The sequence below is a fragment of the Zingiber officinale genome, chromosome 9B (genome assembly GCF_018446385.1).
Source record: "Zingiber officinale cultivar Zhangliang chromosome 9B, Zo_v1.1, whole genome shotgun sequence".
Taxonomy (NCBI): domain Eukaryota; kingdom Viridiplantae; phylum Streptophyta; class Magnoliopsida; order Zingiberales; family Zingiberaceae; genus Zingiber; species Zingiber officinale.
In genome coordinates, this window is record NC_056003.1 from 27,826,000 (window position 1) to 27,849,818 (window position 23,819).

General features: G+C 34.8%; 1 protein-coding gene across 9 annotated transcripts in view; it reads left to right on the forward strand.

The window, feature by feature from the left end:
- The window catches only part of LOC122022643 (tubulin-folding cofactor D-like), a 32,126-nt gene extending 22,941 nt beyond the window's left edge, over positions 1-9,185 (forward strand). For 8 of the 9 annotated variants that reach the window (XM_042580684.1, XM_042580685.1, XM_042580683.1 and 5 more), the window contains 3 exons: positions 6,350-6,394; positions 8,301-8,486; positions 8,589-9,027. In XM_042580684.1, the coding sequence (XP_042436618.1) occupies positions 6,350-6,394; positions 8,301-8,486; positions 8,589-8,879 (522 nt within the window). In that variant the 3' untranslated portion in view covers positions 8,880-9,027. Of the gene's footprint in view, positions 1-6,349; positions 6,395-8,300; positions 8,487-8,588 lie in introns of all 9 variants that reach the window. The other variant, XM_042580682.1, reaches the window with a different exon arrangement.
- Positions 9,186-23,819: the final 14,634 nt, after the last annotated feature.

The window sequence follows — 23,819 nt, forward strand, 5'->3', positions numbered from 1 at the left end:
AGTGGCGAAAGAAACTATGAACATAATTAGCGTATATGCACCACAAGTAGGATTAGATGAAGCTACCAAATCAAGGTTTTGGGAGGACTTAGATGAAATATTACAAAATATTCCACCAAATGAAATGATTTTAATAGGAGGTGATCTAAATTCGCATGTCGGAGTGAAAAATGAAGAATATGAGAGAGTACATGGGAGTTATGGGTTTGGAACAAGGAATGAGGAAGGGAAAACTATATTAGATTTTGCGATAGCATATGACCTTATATTAGCTAATACGTTTTTTAAGAAAAGAGAAGAACACTTAGTCACATTCAAAAGTGGGAATAATAAATCGCAAATTGACTTTCTTATGGTTAGGAAGAAGGATAGAAAGATTTGTAAAGATTGCAAAGTCATCCCTGAAGAAAGCTTAACTACCCAACATAGGGTAGTAGTGTTGGATATACGCCTCAAACATAGTATCAATAGAAAGAAAATATATACAATTCCTAGAATTAAGTGGTGGAAGTTAAAGGATGGGAAACAAAATATATTTAAGGAGAAGGTAGAAGTACAAGCATTAGGTGAAATATACGATGACTCTAATACAACATGGGATAAGATGGTATCAAAGTTGAAAATAGTAGCTAAGAGTGTACTCGGTGAGTCAAAGGGACATGCACCACTAAGTAAAGAATCTTGGTGGTGGAATGAGAAAGTACAAGAGAAAGTGAAGGAAAAATGAATAGCTTATAAGGAATTATATATTTGTAAAAACGAGGAAAACTTAAAAAAATATACAATAGCCAAGAAAAAAATTAAGAAAGTAGTGAGTGAAGCAAAAAATGAAACTTTTGAACGGTTATATAAAAAATTAGATACAAAAGAAGGGGAAAGAGACATTTATAGAATAGCTAAAGTGAGAGAAAGGAAAACAAGAGATCTTAGTCAAATAAAATGTATTAAAGATGAATGTAATAAGGTATTAGTAAATAATGGAGAAATAAAAGAGCGGTGGAAGAGGTATTTTCATCAACTTTTTAATGAAGGTTTAGGTGATCAACTTAACTTAGGTAATTTAATTAGGTCAAATGAGCATAGAAATTTTAATTTTTATCGTAGAATTCAAACTTCAGAAGTAAAACAAACTTTAAATGAGATGCATAATGGAAAAGCCGTTGGACCAGATGATATTCCGATAGAGGTATGGAAGTGTGAATGACTTACAAAATTATTTAACATGATATTGAAAACGAAAAGAATGTCTAATCAATTGAGGATAAGTACTCTAATTCCCTTATATAAGAACAAGGGAGACATGCAAAATTGTGCAAACTATAGGGGTATTAAACTAATGAGTCATACTATGAAACTTTGGGAAAAAGTAATAGAAAAAAGATTAAGGAAGGAGACCACAGAAAATCAATTTGGGTTCATGCCTGGAAGGTCGACAATAGAAGCTATACATCTCCTTAGACAATTAATTGAAAAATATCGGGAGCAAAAACAAGATCTACACATGGTATTTATTGACTTAGAAAAAGCTTATGATAGAGTCTCGAGAGAAATTATATGGAGAATTTTAGAAAAGAGAGGTGTTAGCGTAACATATATTGAACTAATTAAGGATATGTATGAGGATGTAACGACCAGAGTAAAGACTTCAGGCGGAGTAACTGAAGCATTTCCAATAAAGATAGGGTTACATCAAGGATCAGCCCTAAGTCCCTATCTTTTTACACTAATTATGGACGAACTTACTGCGCACATTCAAGACACAGTACCGTGGTGCATGTTGTTTGTAGATGATATTATTTTGGTAGATGAGACACGTGAAGGAGTAAATGCTAAGCTAGAATCTTGGAGGGAAACACTAGAAGGGAAAAGTTTTAAGCTTAGTAGATTAAAGACAAAATATATGGAATTTAAGTTTAGCAATATTATAAGTAATGAAACAATCGTTAAGATAGGAGAGGGCGAGTTATCCGGAACCGAGAGATTTAAATATTTAGGATCATTTTTACAAAATGATGGAGGGATTGAGAGAGACGTCTTACATAGAATACAAGCAGGATGGGTGAAATGGAGGGGAGCGTCGGGTGTTTTATGTGACTGTAAAGTACCTCTTAAACTTAAAGGTAAGTTCTATGAAATCGCTATTAAATGTTGGGCTATGACTCGAGCACATGAGCATAAGATGAGAGTTGCAGAGATGAGGATGTTAAGATGGATGTGTGGACATACGAAGATGGACAAAATAAGGAATGAGAGCATTAGAGAGAAAGTCGGAGTTGCATCTATTGAGGGCAAACTCCGAGAGACACGTTTAAGATGGTACGAACATGTACTTAGACGACCAATAAATGCTCCAGTTAGGCGATGTGAAACTATGATAAACACGCATATCAAATGAGGAAGAGGAAGACCAAAAAAGACTTGGTTAGCAACAATAAAACAAGATAAAATTTATTTAAATATAGATGATGATATAATAGGAGATAGAGCTTAATGGCGTAAAAGGATTCATACAGCCGACCCCATCTAGTGGGAAAAGGCTTGGTTGTTGTTGTTGTTGTGTTCTAATAGACAAGATTTGACTAAAATTAGTTTTAATTCTTTGTTTTCTTTTTGAAGTTTGCAACAGTCTTTAGTTAGTAATTTAACACATTTAAACAACTTATCAGGTGAAAGAGATTGTACCTAACTTACTTGTCGATCTCGTTGTTCGTAGCTCCTCCTGAACTGCTGCTTTCTTCTGTTGACGCTCCCCCTTCATCGATGCTCTTGATGCTCATTTCGGACGAGCTTTCTTCGTGTTCGTCTTCTTGATGACTTGCCATCAACGCAAGCCCGGGAAATACTTCGACCTCTGATTCGGACGACGTTTCGTCCCACGTCGCCTTTAGGGTCTTGTATTTGTTCTTTTGGACGAACTTCTTGTTCTTACCTTTGACCTTCCCGTTGATCTTTAACTTAGGGTAGTTGTCTTTAACGTACCCTTCTTTATTGTAGTGGTAACATCTAATTGTTTTTCTCTTTCTACCCCGCGGATGGTTAGATTTTCTAGATTTAAGTAATTTTTTAAAACGTCTTACCATCATTACCGTTTCGTCGTCGTCGAGAGAGGACTCTGAATCTTGTTCGTCCATCTTTGCCTTAAGGGCAATGTCATGCTTCGGCTCCTTCTTTGTATCTGCACATCTCGATTCATGGACTTCAAAAGTTGAAAATAACTCTTCTAAGGTAACAGATTCTAAATCTTTAGAGATATAGTAGGCATCTACTAATGATGCTCATTTTGTATTTCTAGGGAATGCATTAAGAGTGTACCTTAGCGAATCTCGGTTGCTTACCTTTTCTCCAAGATTTGAAAGTCTAGTGATGAGCTCCTTAATCCTCAAGTGAAGGCATGAAATGGTTTCGTCTTCTTCAAATCGAAGGTTGGTGAGCTGGTTGCGAAGTAAGTCCCGTCTCGCAAGTTTTACCTCCAAGGTTCCTTCATGTAGTTCCAGGAATTTCTCCCAGAGTTCTTTTGCGAACTCGTAGACTCCGATCCGGTTGACTTCTTGTGACGGTAAAACGCTCAGCAGATGAACATCTGCTTTGTCGTTTGCCATGAAGTCGGCTTGTTCCTTCTTCGTTCATTGAAACTTTTCCTTGCCCTTGGGTGCTTCAAAACTAAATTCCATTATTAATAATAAATCGAAGTCTGTCTTGAAAAATACCTCCATTCTCTTTTTCCAGCTTGCGAACTCCCCCTCGAACTTTGGTGGGTAGATGCTTGGTCCGACCATCTCGTGTGCTTTGTTCGGCGATTAGTCCTCCTGAAGCGTCCTGGCTCTGATACCACTTGTTGGACCTGGTCGGCCAGCTGGAGAGGGTTGAGTTGCCTGAAACACTAAAATAAACTTTTCTCGATCTTTCAACTCAGGTCCACAGCAATAGCAAATAAAATTAAACAGAAATAACAACTTAAATAAAATCAGTAAAAGGCCAAGAATTATTTGTTTACAACCTAGATGGTTGTTAATCTAAGGCAGTAGAAAGCTCACTAAGAATCTCTTTCACTGAAGGCGGAGAAGTCTTTTACACATAATGACAGCTCAGAAAAGACTAGGAAAGTGAATACACAAGTTGTTACCTCTTTCCTAGGTCCAGGGGTCTTTTTATAGTCCTGGAAAATCTTATCCTCAGGCTGAAGGCATCTTCCATAGGGCTGGGAAGCGCCTTCAGCGAGGCCAAGGATAAAACTTTATCCTTTTCCGCAACGGCCAGAATTGTCTGGTCGAAGGCGCCTTCCATAGCCATGAAAGGCGCCTTCCGTGATGAGTTGAAGGCGCCTTCCATGGGTAAGGAAGGCACCTTCCATGAAGGCTTGAAGGCGCCTTCCATACACAGTGAAGGCGCCTTCCAGTAGAAGGCTTCAGCTTCTTTTTATCTTCCTCTCGTTCTTCCGCTTGGGTGATTTCGGCCAATCGAAATAAAGTTCACCCGAACCCAATTTCGGTCTTCTCCTCGAGCAGCCTTCCTCCCCGGCTTTTCGTCCCTCAGATGTTGCGCACGTCCTTCTCGTCCACTGGTGTACTCTTCCGCAGCATCTCGTCCCTCGGACGCACCGAGTCCGTCAGCTCTCTCCTATGCCGTTCTTCTCGCTAACCGCGTCTTCCGCTCGATTTCCTGTGCTTCTAAGCTCCTATACACTTAGACACAGGGATCAGAACATAACATGACCTAACCTAACTTGGTTGATCATACCAAAAATAATCTTGGGGTTCCAACATGAAGTTGGCCTTTGAATAATGCAATGTGGTCGCATGGAAAGATTAACTCTCTATGCAAATGTGTTCACATGCAAATGGTATGAACATTTCTAATAATTACCAGTATACGAATATATAGTGCTTATGCAAACTCCTTTTAAATCTAAATTATTAAATAACTGTTCTTTTAGACTTATCACATTTATTCACACTTCTATTCTCAGTCAACTATGTCTTCCCTTCTCATATTCTTGATTTAATTTTTGAACAAAATTAGACCTAAACTAGATAGGTCATTTCCTCTCAACTAATCTATCTCTCTATGCATTAAAAATAGTTTTTTCCAGGTGACTTAATTGATTGAGGTAATCTATGACTGCATGTGAATATGCTGTCGTACACAGTCTGGTGCTATCTCTCTATGCATTAAAAATAGTTTTTTCCAGCTGATTTAATTGATTGAGGTAATCTGTGACTGCATTTGAATATGCGGTCGTATGCAGTCTGGTAAAGCACTGCATGCGGCCACATGAAACACATTTTAAAACAATGCATAGAACTTTTAAATCTGTCTTACCATCAATATACATTTTTGTTGTCATATGCTTTCTCTTAACATTTATATTCATGTTCACAAGGTCGAATCTACAAACTTGGAGTACATAGCTTGCCACATTCTTGTTTTGTTTGATTATCTTGTTTACTTCCTATACATACTGTTGTTAGATTGGATCTTCTGCCTTTCTTTACAATCATTGATGGAATACTGCTTTTTTAGTATCGTTTTTTTTGTACTGCACAACAAGGTTTGGACTCTCTAACTACTAATAGCTCGTGTGGTACATGAAACTTTTGCATTATGAATTTTATCTCTACATTATTTTTTCTTAGGCTGGTGAGCTTACGACATATTTCTCATCAATATTAACTCTCCCATCATTATACTTTTCATATTTTGATTGTTAGCTGTCTTGACCATTCATTTTTTCTGATGAACAATTATTTTCTAAATAGTATGTACTTGATCTGCTGCAATATCTCTTCCTTTCTAGCAGAACTTATAAATAAGAAAGTAGGCCATTTTCAGTGTTAGTTTATGGAGGGACTCCTACTGGAATTCTTTTCAACTATTTTTGTCTGAACTTATTATTTTTAATTATTTTATTTTTTGGTTTGTATCTCTATGTTTTTTGTGCTTTAGTACTGAAGATAGGATTTGTGGGGTTTGCATAAATGCTAATTACATTGTAAGGAAACCTGCTTCCGAATGAAAATTAATTGTTTGCCCACAGTTTCCTATTAATGTAAATTGGAGAACAATATTCTGCCTCTTAAACCCAGTAATATTAATGTTGAATACCAATTTGCACATTTCTTTCATTTGCTGTGAAAGGTCTAATTGATTTTGCATTTCTGACACAAAGTCAAACTTGTGCATGGGTGTGAGGCAATATGGGTGTTACTCATGATATAAGTTAACATACAATTCAATTATGAGATAATATTTGTCTACCTGGTCCCATAGACTTGTGACAGTTTGTTTTTATTGTTGTGGTTCTAACAGATTTCCTTTTCCCTCTTCTATTTCTTCATTTGTTTTGCTGCAGACCATTGAGATTCTCTTTAGCAAAAAAGTTCTCTTGAATATGGAGGTAGGTCCTACTACAGATAATTCTCACATTATGATGTTGAATATTTAGTTATGCAATTTTGTGATAGTATCTCATAGCTACTATGCCAAGTTCATGATTTTTGAAGTTTTGAGCATGTTTGTCAAAATTAATTGATCGGGATTAAATGACAAATGGAAATCTATATGTCCCACATAGGAATGGTGGGATTCGAAATCTTATAGTTTCACACATGCGGATATAAGATAACAAATGACATTTTTATTTTTGAGGAAATGGAAAGATTGAATGCTAAGACCCCCTATTACATAATACATTAAATTTGTATATATGGGAGCGAGCTTTTGCGGGTATGCAGATTCAAAGTTTTTGACTAGAGCAACAACTTTCAACAGCTTTACTAACTTGGTAGAGGGCACTTTCAATGATCTCTCACAATAAAATGTATAGTGTATTTCATTAATTATTGGATTATCTAATATATAAAATAAATATTAAATAGTATCAATAAAATTATAGTAATAAAACATATATATTATCAAAATATTTGTAATATCACATTTATTAATAATAATATTTTTCTTTATTATTGTTATTATTTGGTTAGTAGTATCAAATTAGTAACGTAGATAACGTCATATTTTAAAAATATTATTAGGTAATTTAATATATTATTTTTGAATAATCAATGAATCACTTTTATTGTCATAAAATTTTAAAACAATATATGGTTTAAGTGGGGATCTCAATCACATCTAATCAAGCTTGTATATAGGTAGACATTTTGTGGCTAATGTTGAATCATAGAGATATTGTTCTCTCGATTGTCATTGACCAAGACAATCTTGATGAGATGTTAGGTCCTCTAGATGGTAGATGTGAGCAACTAGGTTGAACATTCATCTCATGATAAATCTTGAATCGTGACAAAGCTAACAGTTTCTAGCTAGAATTTAAGATAGCAACAAAAATTCACATCCCCTTTCATGACATTAGCTAAAATTTAAGATGAGATCATTAGAAAGCAAGCTAGATTCGTCAAATTTTCTAAACTCAACCTAATTTCACCAAATCACAACCAATTTCATCATTTTTCATCCTCAATCAATTTAATTGATTTCATTTATTTTCTAGTGGACAATAACACATCTTTGGGAAATTTCTTTAAAATCTCTAATTTTTAAACTTCACTGATGACTGATTTCTCAACAAATCAACCTTTCTCGAGACTAAGCCTAAACCTTCGTCAAGACCAATCCAATTTGGGCAATCTATATCACTGCCAGTTGATTTGCGAACTGTGTTGATACAACCCAATTTGGGTAATTTGTACCACTGTCAGCCGATTTGAGAATTATGGGTCTTAGTTTCAATGTTTGTGAGACGACCAATACCTCAAGAAAGATCGAATTAACCTTTGTCAATACCAATCTAATTCTGCAATCTACATCACTATTAGCCTATTTGAGAAGTGTGGTTTTGAGTATCTAAGGCTACTAAAGGCATCTACTCATGCTTCAAATAGTTTAACATAACTAATCACAGGAAATAGTCTAATTTGCTTGAATTCCATATGGAGTTGAAATTTGGTAAAGTTATGCATCTCATGTTTGTCATCCTTTCCTCACTGTTGGATTCAATCAGTTAACAACAATGGGAGATGTATTTTTATTTGCTCTTTTTATGACTTAACATGAATAAATGGTTCTGCGGTCCAGTATCTCCCGAAACACTTATTTCCCTCTTCAAAAAATTCCTTGGGGAAAAAAAAAATACTAAATCTAGATAAGTAACAATAGGCTTGAAAAAGGGTGATAAATGAGAGAACTTTGAATGGACCAATTTTCATTTTTTTTTAATTTCAAACAAAGATTCCTTGAAGGTTTGTCCAACCTATCCACAGACTAAAATATCAAATATTGAACAGGGCCATACCCAGGAATTCTTTAGTGGCATTCTGCAATCTCTTGCTGTTGAGTTGAGAGCATCAAAAGACTTTGCTAAGCTATTGGCAGGCATATCCATACTCGGCTACATTGCTTCTGTTGTGGAACCAAACAATTCTCGAGCATTATATCAACTTCTGTTTTATCTTGCACACCGCTATCCAAAGGTAGTGATGTATATAACATTGTGTTTAATAGATTTATTCATTTTTTTAGTGCTCAGCGCTATTGATCATGTATTTGTTGCGTATGATTTTGTCAAATTTCAGATACGCAAGGCTGCTGCGGATCAGGTCTATCTTGTCCTCCTGCAGAATGAAAATCTTATGCCGGAGGATAAGATAGAGAAAGCACTTGAAATCATCACTGAAACATGCTGGGAAGGTGCCATGGAGGAAGCACGAAACGGGAGGTTCCAACTATATGAAATAACTGGTTTCAAATCTGGCCCTAGTCAGGAGGCTACACACAAGGAATTGAGCAAGGCCGGCGAAAAGAACACTAAAGTAACAGATGAGAATGAGTCATACTCCTCGTTAGTTGGCTTCAGTGGGTTCTAGTGATTCACATTTGTAATTTATAGTGTGGTTAGTTTCTCGATCGGGCTCGACTTAGTTATTTCATCACTGAAACTCAGTGGTCTCCATGGTGCTCCTCGTATCATTTACTCGTCACTTCGATTTATCGGTTAGCACTTGGATTTTTTTAGCTGTTTTCATGGTTGTTGCTTGCGAGTTTGTTCCTGCAGCTTTCTCGAGGGAAAAAAGGGTGATGAAATGGTATATTAAACTAGGAGCATTTTAGTGAAATTGTTGAAAAAATCCTCCGTATTGGTCAATTATAATTTTTCGATTTATTTTTTCACAGATGGTCGTGGAGCCGATTGTGTGGGGTCGTTGGGGTGGTGGATTTTATCTTTTGCTATCATTTTAGTGAAATTGCTATCACTTGCAACTTCAAACAGGACTTCTACGCAAATGCATTATTTAATTGGCTTTGGAGAATGGTTATTTTGGGCAGTGCAACGAAATTCACTTATTTATAGGCAAGGGTCGTCGTTTAACTGTTATGTTGTAGCAGTAGCTTATGACTAGTTTTATGACTATTATACGATATTATAATGTTCATTTAATATTTGTTTTCAGTGTGAGTGAGTATTATATGAGAAATGATATTCTTAAAGAAAAATTTTAAGAAAAATTCTTAAGGATAGACACATAAATGATGAGACTCATAAAAGTGAAATGATGGGTCTCATCATTTATGTGTCTATCTTTGAGATTTTTTTTTAAAATATCATAGTTCTATAATTAATGCCCAATCATAGGAAAGAGAGGGATGTTCAATTTTTTTTTAATTGGTATATTATTTTTTAAAAAAAGTTAAATTACTTTTAAAAAGTAAGATTGTTAGTAAATAATAATAATAATTTAAATATTTTAAATATATTTTATTTATTTAATATGATATAATTTTAAAATGATTGAGTAAATTATAGGATTTATAAATAATGAATATTAATGTTAAAGTAATATAGGTGAAAGAGATATGTTTATAATAAATATATGACATTTGATTCTATGTTTTTTTTTTTATGAGACGGTTGATATTATAATTGCAATGGGTTGTGAATGCTTTAATAATATCATAATAACAATATTTATATAAAATATAATAAAATATCTTTTGACTTTTTAAAAATAAATTGATTCAAATAATTAGGCGCACTCTTTATTTTTGGGCAATTAATTATACATCGATTTTTGTCAGGAATTTAAAATCTTTTGTGCAAACTATTTATTGATTGTTTCTCTATACGATAAAATCTCACTCCCTAAGAAGCTTTATAATAAGTGACATCGCCATGGCACGTAGTTGGTAAATGAGCTTTGCGATGAATCCACAAACGTCGGGTGTATGCCTATTTATCTCGTGTAAAAAAGTTCATAAATCAAATTATTTTTCACACCTATAGTATCTCCAATAGTATCTAATTATTCGTCTATTGTCCATCCTTCAAATACAAATAAGACTTCTATCGATGATATTATAACCCCAGACTACTATCAATATTCTACTAAACATACCTGCTAAATAGCCTATGACCCGACAAGAAACCCAGTTGGTCATACTTGTGCCTAGCTTTACAAGAATACCATGAAAATTAGAGTTACTTGGGTATTCAAGCTCTTCTACAAATCCTCTCCATCCAACTTGGACTATACCACATGACTTATTATTTCCTCAACAATACTTTAGGTAATAAATACCCACCAATTAGATTTAGACTTTTTATATCTAGACTTGAAAAACTTAAAATTATTGTCATAATCCTACTAAATATTGGGATAGGGATAAAATAGACTATAAACTATGAATCATTAACTCATCCCTCACTATTAAAGCCTAAGATTTATGATATATAAATTGGGAAACAGAAGAATGTGCAATGTATATCAAATAATTATTAAGTTTATGTGTTATACAACGATCTACGTCTAAACATAGAAGTCCAGTCTTTATAGTTAATAAAGGAGTTGAAGAGAAATGTGGTCAATCACGGATGATTTTTAATTATAAACATTTAAATGATAACTGTCAAGAAGACAGCTATATAAAATCCTTGATAAAGACCAACCCCTGAATAAAATCCAAAATTCTAAATGGTACTCCAAGTTTAATATGAAATCCGGATTCTGACAAGTAAAAATGCACCCGAAATCCATAGAATGGACTGTCTTTTTTACCTCAAAAGGCATTTTGATTGGCTTGTAATACCTTTTGGTTTAAAAGTTACCCCCTAAATCTTCCAAAGAAAAATGGATGACATTTATAAAAATATCTCTATATCTACTCGTACTTATTGATGACATCTTAGTTTTCTCCAAAACTAAGTCTGAACATTTTGCTCATCTACATTTTATCTTCAACCTATTTGAACAACATGGGTTAATTATTTCTCAAAACAAAATGCAATTAGCTACTACACATATTAATTTTCTAGGAGCGAAAATTGGACAAGGTAAAATAGCTCTCCAACCACATATATTTTCTAAAATTCTTACTCTTTTTTTATAAAATGGAAGATACTAAAATTTTATGAGTCTTCCTAGGTCTTCTTAATTATAGTCGCCATACTAAAAGGCATTAGGAAAATTAGTGACCTCTTATATAATAAAACTTCTTTAACTGAACAAAAACATTTCAACTAACAAAATATAGCTCTCATTAAACAAATTAAAGATTTAGTCACCACTATTCCAATTTTAACCTTACTATTATATTCTGATTATTTAGTTATCAAAATGGATGGTTGTAAAATTAGTTGGGGAGTATTTTATTTTGCTAAACTTCCAAATATGACCTCAAAGATTCTGAACCCTTATGTAGATATGCCTCTACAAATATAAAGAAAAGGGTCATTTAACTTAACTAATTATGAAACTCTAGCCATTATTTATTATTTATAAGATTTTCAACTATTTATATGCAACAAACAAGAAATTATTATCCGTATAGATTGTAAAGCAATAGTAAAGTATAGTCAACAAGCAAAGGGCTTAAGAAAACGATTAAGTACTAAACGATGACTCAAATTTATTGACACTATTCTTAATAAAGGGTTACGAATTCAGTGGGAACATATCAAAGGAATTAATAATTCATTAGCAGACACCTTATCCCATTTACTATACTAATTTCTTTGATATAACAAGAATATGGGCATACCTAAGAAAGTATGTACTTTTGCCACTAAAATCATGAGAGAATTCAATCATTTATTTGAAAAATTAACTACATTTTGTTCTATATCTATTAGTTCTTCTAATTGATATGTTGAAGTACTATTTCTTCTTCCGGGTATAATGTCTGTCTATCCTTGTAAAGTTTGGGAAGGTCCTACAAAAGACTCAGTTTGAGTTCTTATGTGACATTAATTCATTGGATTTTCCTTTAGTATAAGTAAGAAACTTGTACGTACTAAGTAGTTGTTTGAGAATTATTTTTCCAAGGGAAAATTTGTTAATATCTTTATTTAGGTTCCCTAAGACTTTTTTGATATCAGTTCCTTGTGTATTCTTATGGAGGTGACTTTTTATTGTTACTAATTGGTTTTCTAGTATCGTAAGACGATAATGTAATGAAGTAAGCAAAGCTAATATAATATTATTTTGTTAAACTAATACTTGGACTCCAAGACCGGTGAACTCAAAGTTACAATATCCGTTTTCTTTTATTTTAACAAATTATTTGGAGAATTCAAGAGCTTCTTCGTAATGAGTATTTTTATACTGTAAACTGTTGATTTAAATTTTATTTCTTCTAGGGTTTTATGTATAAGTGTGAATTCCTTGTTAATTTGGTTCTTACAAGTGAGTAATATGACTAGATAAGGTTTTACTAGAATGAGAAGGAGGTTAAGTAATTTTATTGTTTCAAGTGTCTTAGGGTAGTTAGGAGTTGATTATGATGTTCCTGAGTTAAGACTATTTGGTCTAGGAGTTAATTTAGATATTGTTGTTGTAGTTCAAGAACATTTTCTAAATTGACTAGTAAGTCGGTGCTTGTATTTAATTGGGGATGATTATTGTGAGAATCATCTTGATGAGTGGAGCTAAAATAATACTTATGTTGATAAAGATCAGTAGTATAAATTTGTTAGCTATGGAAAGGTAGGGCTAGAGACAAGTACTCAAGTTTAGGATGAGTAGATCTAGTTGTCATTCATTGTAGTCTACATCATTCTTTAGGCTCTAATACCAAATTTTTAGGGCTATGTTCCTGTTAGAATTTTTATGATCTAAGGTTGTATTTTTGTGGTTTTACTAAAATAGTGTATGTTTTGGTTATTTTGATGCTTGTGGATGAGTTGAGGTGCTTAGGAGTTTAATTTAAGGTAATTAAGATTTATTTCTGGTTGTTGAAAAAGAAATACTAGGTCAAGAGATAGGTTATTTTATTTTTCTATCCTAATTCTTAATCGATTTTCTTCCAATGAACCTCACTTGTAAAGGATCTCATAGAGAACCAATGCCCCGACTTTGTTCAAGAATCCAAGTAGTATACCTTTCTTAGTTAGCCTGCACAGGACTTAATTGGTCAAAATTATGCTAATCCTTATATAGTTCTGCTTGATATCCTCCGACTTCAGTAATGTCCATCTTGATCAAGTGTCTGACAGGTTCAATTTTAAGTTAATCCATTTTGTAGGAGAACTATCAAACGTGCAGACTAACATTTTTTTCTTCTTCTAAGGCAAGAGAGATAATAGTATCCAATTTCTTTTGAAAAGTCTTTACTGAGTATGGGTCATGCACCCAAAGTTTGTAAAGGAAATTGATCCTGTCCGAATCGTCGAACCAAGGGACGCTGGGCACGTGGCGCTCTCCTAGTCGATGGCACAGGCCTCCGAAGCTCCGGCGATCCTGCACAGAAGTCGGGCCGGGAAGGGGTTCCCGGCGGCGACCCTCCGACGCTCAAGTCAGGTAAGTAGTGGAAAAAGGAGCTCCCAAGCTTGTAGAATGCGTACCTCCGGCGAAGTCTATGGCTCATTATATAGGGCGATGAAGAAGCTCCCACACGCCTATCGAGGCGCGTGCCATCCGCAGCCCATGCCTCGGTGTGTGCCTGTCAGAAAACTTACCTGACATCATACTGCAACAGTCTCATCGCGTCTCCGATGGGACAACAAGACACCCCGTTGTCAGATTAGGAGTATGGCTTAGTCATATGACTTGACAGCTGTCAGAAGATGCTCCTGTTCTCCTTTACCGCCGGCCGGGACGTACGTCCGGCTGGCTGAATGGAGAACATCGTCCGGGCGGCCTTCATCCCATGCGCCAGCCGGACGACACGGCCCTCACGTCTCGCCTATCGCTTGCGCTGAGATGCCGGGGAGACTTCCAGGCGAGTGACTTTCGCTCGGCTCTGAGACATTGTTTCATTGAGCGTCGGAACCCTAACCCGGTTAGGGCGCCTTTTACTACCGAATGTCCATTGGTCGGTCGATCGGTCTTATCCATTTTTTCCAAGTCCGGTCGGCTCACCCTTCTCCGGCGGGCTATTTGGCCATTTGACCTCCACGTGGTGTGGACCCCTCGTTAGGGGGTCCCGAGCTCTTACCACCGGATCAGAAACCATAGTCCATCAAAGTAAAGGTGCTATCTTTCCTTTGTAGGAGATGAAAGTATAAGCTTCGAAGTTAATGTTGGCTTTCTGAAATGAATAAAGTAGCTGACATTGACATCTATATTTGGCAGAATCAAAACAAGCTAGGCTTAACTTTTGGCATTTTAATTTTGGATTGAATTCATCTTCATAAACAATAGTCATCCTTGGGGACTTTTGTGGAAGGCTTTGAGTACTTCACATAACTTTAGAAAGGTTTAAAATGTGGAGTGTTCTACTAAACTGTAAACATATGAAGTAATGTCAACTAGTATTGTATTTGGGAAGCCCAATAAGTGAGCTTAAGAAGCTCTTTGTTCAGCTATAGAAGTAGCTCATCCTTTGAGCTTGGCCAATGATAAATAGTTGGGCCTATAGGGCTGGCTTGAAGAGGATGAAGGTAACTTTGGAGCAGGTTCATTAGAAAGTATTTGAACACATGACTTGCTGTGTGAAATAGTGGCTAGTGGACCAGACTTGAATAAATTACTTATGTAAAAGTTTGAACCAAGTTAGGGCTTGGTAGCATCAAGGGCTTCGTCAAGAAAATAAAAACCTTTGAAATAAGGGTGTTCACAGTCTTAAATGGGTAAGTTTATTTCTTCCCAAGTAGAGTAAACCCCGGCTTATGTTCCATAAAAAATAACATAGAAGGAGAATCTTTTACCTACTGATTTTTGTAGTGTTGTGAGAAAGTAATTGGATAATATATTGATTACAATAATTTTATAACCAGAAGTACCTGGAATGGTAGAGATATTCCAAATATTATCAATTATGTAAATTTGTATATGATCTAATTTGTCTTTGGCTAAGCAGTGAAATTGATTTTCATACTGTGTAAATTGTTGTAAGTCTTGATTGCAAAACCTTATAGTTTTAGTGGCAAAAGTACATACTTTCTTAGGTCTGTCTATATTCCTGTTAGATCAAAGACATTAGCGTAGTAAGCGAGATAAAGTATTTGCTAATGAATTATTAATTGGATTAATTCTCAATTTAGTCCCTCGTTACTTAACGTGGTGCTGATTTCGTCCTTAATTTTTCAATTGGCCAAATTTAATCCTCCAATTTTTGAATGTTTTCCCAAATTGATCCTTCCGTCTAAATCTCCGTTAAAATAAACGGGAAGACTTGTTTAACCGGTGGAAGTGACGTATGTCTTGCTGGACAATTTCTACTTTAGTACCTCATTATTTGACGTAGTCCCGATTTTGTCCAAGGATAGTTTTAAAATGGAGGTCGTCTGCTACTCGGCGCCTCTCCAGCTGCCGGACTCCATGTCGACGCCTACGAAGCGGGCGAGGGCGGAGGCGACGATGAGGGAGATGAGATTGGCGGTCGCCATGGACACTAGAATCGGCGGGTGGCACATCAAAGGCATCAGCGGCGGCGCGTCAGCATCTGCGTCAAGCTCCTCACCCGGCCGCCGCTCCTCTTCCTCGACGAGCCCACCAGCGGCCTCAACAGCGCCGCCGCCTATCACGTCGTCCACCGGATCGTGCGCCTCACCCGCCGCGAGAGGATGATGGTCGTCGTCGCCGTCCACCAGCCTGACAGCGAGGTGTTCGACCTCTTCGATTGCCTCTGCCTCCTCGCCTATGGCAGCACCGTCTTCTTCGGCCCTACTCCGATGGCTGCCGAGGTACCAACTCAATCTCAAAGCTCAATTAAGACTTGAATTCTCTCTTTCGACCTATGGAAATTCAGCCTTGCTCAAACTTTTCTCCAGTTCTTTGCTTCCAACGGTTTCGCCTGCCTTTCTCTGCACAATCCTTCCGATCATTTTCTCAGAACAATCAACAAAGACTTCAATATGGTCAGTGCTTCTTCTTCGCATCTTATAAACCAATAAAGGAAACAAGTTTCTAAATCTCGAACTCAATCAATGTCAAGATTAGGGAAATAGCGCAAGAATAAAAGCAACTGATCATTTCCACCGGTTAAATAAGTCTTCCCATCTATTTTAACAGGGATTTGGATGGAAGGATTGATTTGGGAAAACGTTCAAAGATATTGTGGATTAAATTTGATTAATTGAAAAATTAGGGACGAAATCGGTACTACGCCAAATAATAAGGGACTAAATTAGGAATTATCCAGCAAGACATAGGTCACTTCCATCGGTTAAACAAGTCTTCCCGTTTATTTTAACGGGGATTTAGACGGAAGGATCAATTTGGGAAAACGTTCGAAAATTGGAGGATTAAATTTGGTCAATTGAAAAATTAGGGACGAAATCAGCACCACATTAAATAACGAGGGACTAAATTGAGAATTAACCCATTATTAATTCCTTTAACATGTTCCCACTGAATTTGTAACCCTTTATTAATAATAGTATCTATAAATTTGAGTCATCGTTTAGTATCTAATCCTTTTCCTAAGCCCTTTATTTGTTGAATATACTTTACTATTGCTTCACAATCGATATGAATAGTAATTTCTTGTTTGCTGCATATGAATAGTCGAAAAGCTTCTAAACAATAAATAATAACTAGAATTTCATAATCAGTGAAGTTAAATGACCTTTTTCTTTATATTTATCATAGACATATCTATATAAGGATTCAGAATCTTTAAGGTGCGTTTGGTTGGAAGTTATTCTTGATAACCTTGGTTATCCATTCAAGGTATCAACAAAACCCTGTTTGGTTTAGGTAATCGATGATTTCCGAGTAATGTTCTATGCCCGACACGTTAGCAAAAGGAGCATGCAACCAGAAATCGGAAAACCTCGAAAAATTGAGGTTTTTCTTAATTTCGGGGTTAACAAATTTTTTTCTTCCCAAAATATCCACGGATAAGAGAAAAATATGAAAAAAAAACATAAAGAAAAAATGGAAAATATTAAAAATAAAATTTAAAATTTTTAAAAAATGTAAAAAATAAAAAACCATAAAAAAAATAAAAAATTATAAAAAAACTTTTAAAAAATAAAAAAATAGAAAAAACATAAAAAAAAAATGAGAAAAAATAAAAAATAGAAAAATAAAACGTAAAAAATTAAAAAAAAAAGTAAAAAAATAATAAAAATTGTTAAAAAAATAAAAAATAGAAAAAATTGTAAAAAACATAAAAAAACCTAAAAATTAAAAAAATAAAATAAGTAAAAAAAAAGTAAAAAAACTTTAAAAAAAACATAAAAAATTAAACAAAATAAAAAATATATATAAAAATAAAGAAAAATGTGAAAATATAGTAAAATATAGTAGAGTTTAAATAATAATAATAATAATAATATGTATAGTTGGTTTTGTAACTGAGGGTAATATAGTAAAATATTAAACTAGGTTATTCATTAAAACTTTCAAACAAACAAGTTTTTGTTGCATTACCTAGATTGAACCAAACAATATTTGGTTATGTTTTATTCCCCATAACCTTGGTTATGTGATTACCTGGTAATCACATAACTAAGGTTATACATGATAACTTGAACCAAACGCACCCTAAAGGTTGTACTTCTATGTCTAGACGTAGATCGTTGTATAATGCCTAAACTTAATAATTGTTTAATATACATTGTGCATTCTTCTATTTTCCAATTTGTATATCGTAAGTCTTGGGCTTTAATAGTGGGATATGGGTTAATGATTCCTAGATTGCAGTAGATTTTATCTCTATCCCAATATTTGGTAGGATTATGACTAATAATTTCAAGTGTTTCAAGTCTAGATATTAAAAAGTCTAAATCTGATTGATTTGTATTTATTACCTAAAGTAATTGTTGAGAAAATAATAAGTCTGGTGGTACAGTCCAAGTTGGATGGAGATGGTCTGTAGAAGAGCTTGAATAGCCAAGTAACTCTAGTTTTCCTAGTATTCTTGTAAAGCTAGGTCACAAGTCTGATTGATTGGGTTACTTGTCGGGTCATAGGCTATTTAGCAAGCATATTTAGTAGAACATTGACAATAGTCTAGGGTTATAGTATCATCGATAGAAGTCTTATTTGTATTTGAAGAATGGACAATAGATGAATAATTAGATACTATTGGAGATACTATAGGTGTGGAAAAGAAAATGACATAATCTTTTGTAAGAAGAAAAGCCCTGTTCGGGGCTAGAAGAAAATTAAACCCTAAGATTAAGTGAATATTAGGATGAAGTAATGGTTTAACCTAAAGTTTAGAAAGTGGTAGGGGAGTGCTATATGTTCCACAATTATTATAAAACCAAAGATGGATATTGGTAACAAATTATGTACAGGATAATTGTTGGCCATAGTACTGACTAATGGTTGTGATGCAGTTTTTATAAGAGTTTTTCGTATAACAAGAAGGGGAGACTTGGCGCAATAGTAAAATTGTTGCTATGTGACCAAAAGATCACGGATTTGAATCCTGGAAATAGTCTCTTGTAAAAATAGGATAAGACAGTATATAATGGATCCTTCCCTGTATGGCGGGAGCTTTGTGCACTAGGCTTCCCTTTTTGGTATAACAGAAAGAACAGCAGCTTCATCAATAGTAGAGTTAGTAGCTCTGTTAACAAAAAATATGTAATATAAATTCATGACCATGGATACTCAAAAGATATTTAACTCTAATATCTAAAGTTTTTTCAATATTACAAATACTAGAGGCTTTAATAAAAACCAAGTTCGTATAGGGGGGAGTGTTTTGGAGTTGAATTCCTTTACCTTTGTATATAGTTTATGGAGGTGAAGCGATGAGATCGTGTAGTTCATTTTCCATTAGATTAATATGGATTTCTAATACAAATACCCTAGTTTCTAGTAGAAGATTACGAGTATTTCCTCTAGCTAGAGGGCTTGTTGGGATAGTGATGGAGAAGAATTGTTGAAGGCAAAGAATACAAGCCTGTTTTCGACAGAGCTTGCAAGTGCCACGTGTATCTATAGCTAGATAATAACTATAGAGAAAACAAGGGATTTTATGAGTCCCTATTTTTAAAAGCCAGGCATGCTGACAATCACCCATATTAAAATGTCTGTCTATAAGTGACTTAAATGTCGAATTAAGTTGGGTCAACATAAAATTCATATCGGGAAACTCCACCCATTAAAAAGTAAGTTCATCTAGATCTTGTAGTATATATTCCTTATAATTAGGAACGTCAGGATAGTGATAAGGATTAGGAGTATTTAGGAAATAATTTATTAACCTATATATAATTAGAAGTACGTGGTAGTTCTTCAATATCGTCAACTGAGATAATTGAATAAATAGAGGAAGTATTTGAAACAACGGATTGGATTTCAACTAAGTCAAAATTGGTACAAATAATTAATTTGGCTTCCCTAGGATATAGATTTTTTTTATTGGGACATGTCGAAGATAAGTGACTAGGTTCGTTGGAGGAAAAACATGTAATAGTATTGGTTTTCTTAGGTTTGAAATTTTGTACATGACTATCTTTATTTAAATATAGTTTTTTTCCTCTGTTTTTTCTTACATAATATGTTTTCCTTGGCCTAATATATTTTTGGTTTTGGTACAAGTTGTCGAGATCGAATAGAAGGAGGTAGATAATTATTGCGTTGATTAGTTTAAGGAAGGTCATATTGTTGGAGAGTATAAATTTAGCTACAGAACTCATATTGTTAGTTTTTAAGTTGCATCTATATATGTATATTTTTCTTTAAGTACTAAAATAATGTGTTGAATACAGACTCCTATATTGTCATATTGTGATGCTACTTTCATGTTGGTCCAACCTTTATGTATTTCTTTTCCCAAATCTCTAAGAAATTTACTAAATAATGTTTCTCCTAATTTAGGATTACAATGATTTCGTGAGACCACAATTAATGTTAGGAAGTCATTACAAAAAGACTTTATTTAGTTCCAAGTAAATAGTTGAAGTTGTTCTAAGTCTCTCATGGCTTCACGTTGTCTTATATCTAATCCTGTATTTGTATCTTGGGTTGTAAATAACCTATGAATAGTTTAATAATAATTAAGGATGTTATTTCCTTACGAGCCTATTCGTGCTATTTCGTTAGGATAATTGGTTTTATAGGCTTCCCATGACTTGGGCTACATCGTTTAAATAATTTTCTCTGACTCGTATCATGGCGTTGCCAGATTCTATGTCTAATTCATGTTTAGCTTAATAGTCTCGCTTAACAGAGACGATCAATTGCTCTAAGTAGGAATCATACATTTAAGGGTCATTACATTCGCCAATGTTTAATAAGACTAAATTTTTTCCAAAATAAGTAATTTCAGGAGGTCTTCATTTGCCTATAGTTCGGAGTAAAGGATTATTATTTATATATGAAGTAATTCTTGTTCATGGGGGATGACGTTCGCTATAATCTATAGTTCTCATGGAACTTTTTGTATAATCCCGTGGTAGTTTTGATGTGATCAACCAAGTTTAGGTTAGGTCATGCTTTGTGTTTGATCCCTGTGTCTAAGTGTGCAGGAGCTTAGAAGCGCAGGAAGTTGAGCGGAAGACGCAACTAGCGAGAAGGACGACACGGGAAGGGAGCCGACGGGCTCGGTGCGTCCGAAGGACGAGAGAGCTGCGGAAGAGTACACCCGGTGGGCGTGAAGAACATATGCAGTGTTCGAGGGACGTAAAGCCGGGACGAAAAACTGCTCGAGGAGAAGGCCGGGAACTGGGTTCGGGTGAGCCCTATTCCGGATGACCGAAATCACCCAAAGAAGTCAAACTAGAGCAAGTCAACTGGAAGTTGACTTGTCAATGGTTCGGTCGACCGAACCTCCTGATCGGTCGACCGAACCTCTCTCAATCAGTAGCCAACCAATGCCACGTCAGAAGCTGACCGTTGGTAAAGTTGATCGGTCGACCGAACCTACTGATCGGTCGACCAAACCGAAGTTTATCCAGAGACTTAGTCGAGCAAGATGATCGAGCCAACTCAGCCGGAAGACCGTTGGCTGATCGGTCGACCGAACATAAGGATCGGTCGACCGAACCAAAGCTCGATCCTCATAGACTGCACCTGGACTGCACTTGGACGGAAGACTGAGTAGGTACAGCAGGTTCGATCGACCGAACCTGGGGATCGGTCGACCGATCCCTCTCGAGTCAAACCTGATCCTGAAGGTTCAGGTTATCTGATAAGCTCTAGAACCCCTATATAAAGGGGGTCTCGGGTAGCTATTCAAGAACAACGAATTAGAACAAAATTCAACTCTTGTAATCTCATTCTCTGCAATCTCTGTGCTCTCAAAGTGTAAAAGACTTCTCCGCCTTCAAAGAAGGAGTTTCTTACTACGCTTTCCATCGCCCTGGATTAACAACCCTCTTGGTTGTAACCAGGTTAAAAATTTTGTCTTCACTTCTCTTTCTTTTATTAAGTGTTACTTTATTTTAGAGTTGAAACGCTTTGAGGGTAACTTTTATTTGCAGGCAATTCACCCCCCTCTTGCCGGTCCCCTCTTGTCGATCCCCGCTGCACCAACACTTTTTGGATAACCTACTTGTAATGGTTATGGTCAAGTACTAGTACCGCTAGATGCAGTAGGATTTATAAGATTAACTTATGTAATTATTTTGTGTGCAATAGTATTGGAGTCATCATTAAAGTATAATGTCTAATTTGGTTCTAACTTTTGGTGTATTTTGATGAAAACTTCTAATTCCAATAGCTCCTCGGGAGTAAAGTATTGGGCAATTTCAACTGGCATGTATACAAATTCATCTAAGTCATCAAATAAATTATTATGTGTGTTTTGTGAGGTTTCAGTATTTAAGATAAGGATATATTCAAGATTCATTAAATTCAAGTTATGATTATTAGGTTCATAATGGTCTTCTTGTGAAGTGGAGGATTTATAATTGTGAAATATAACTATAGAACTCTCATGTCTGTCCTTATAAATAATATATTCCATTGGTTGCAAAGTCTATGATTTAATACTAAGATATAGAATCAAAGTCAAATCTAATCTTACTAGTATGTCAGAAGAAAAGTCTTTTTGTTTAAGGAAATAAAGACCTCATGTAGTAAGAGTATCAATAAATACTGTTTATTTGTACTTTAAAACTATTATTGATATTAGTCATTGTTTTCCCTAAGAAAATTATATCAACTATATTATGTTTTTGAAACTCTCCATAGCTTCTTGCTTGGACAGAGATTTTAATATGTTCAATAAAATCCATAACAGTCATGTTGAAGTTTGGGTAGAAATAAGTAATCCCTAGATTACTATTCATATCTACTTTAATTAAGCCAATAATTGCTTTGTCATTATATGAAAACTAACAATCATATAGAACTAAAAAGACTTTAGTTCTTATACTTTTCCTTGTGAGTCCACGAACAAACACAATTAGTACTAAATGGATATAATTATGTTTGCATTGTAAGAGTGTTATTGTTGATTCTTCAGTCATGAGGGTAAATCTTTTTTCTCCTCCATCAGGTAGATGAAGAGGTTGTGTTTTGTGTTGTCTATATAGTGTCGTTGAAAAGGATAAAAGCCCTTGATTATATAAATATAATAGCTTTAGGGAATTCAATTGTTCATTTGAAAAAGTAACTAAATTTTGTTCTATATCTATTAATTCTTCCAACTGATATGTTAAAGTACTATGTCTTCTTCTAGGTATAATGTTTGTCTATCCTCGTAAAGTTTAGGAAGGCCCTACAAAAGACTCAGTTTGAGTTCTTGTGTGACTTATTAGATTCATTGGATTTTCCTTCAGTATAAGTAAGAAACTTGTATGTACTAGGTAGTTGTCTGGGAATTATTTTTCTAAGGTAAAGTTTGCTTAGATCTTTATTTAGGTTTCCTAAGGCTTCTTTGATATCAGTTGCTTGTGCATTCTTATGGAAGTGACTTTCTATTGTTACTAATTAGTTTTTTAGTATAGTAAGATGATAGTGTAATGAAGTACGCAAAACTAATATAGTTTTATTTTATTGAACTAATACTTGGTCTCCAAGACCAATGAACTTAAGGTTACAATATTCATTTTCTTTTGTTTTAGTAAATTGTTTGAAGAATTCAAGTGCTTCTTCATAATGAATATTTTTATACTGCAACCTGTTCATTTAAGTTTTATTTCTTCTAGGGTTTTATGTATAAGTGTGAATTCCTTGTTAATTTGGTTCTTATAAGTGAGTAATATTTCTTATAAGTGACTAGATAAGGTTTCACTGGAATGAGAAGGAGGCCGAGTAATTTTATTGTTTAAGGTGTCTTGTAAAGATTTTAGAAAATCAAGATTTTGTCTTTGGGTAGCTAGGAGTTGATTTTGATGTTCCCAAGTTAAGACTATTTGGTCTAGGAGTTGATTTAGATGTTGTTGTTGTAGTTCAAGAATGTTTCCTGAATTGACCAGTAGGTCGGTGATTGTATTTAATTGGGGATAATTATTGTGAAAA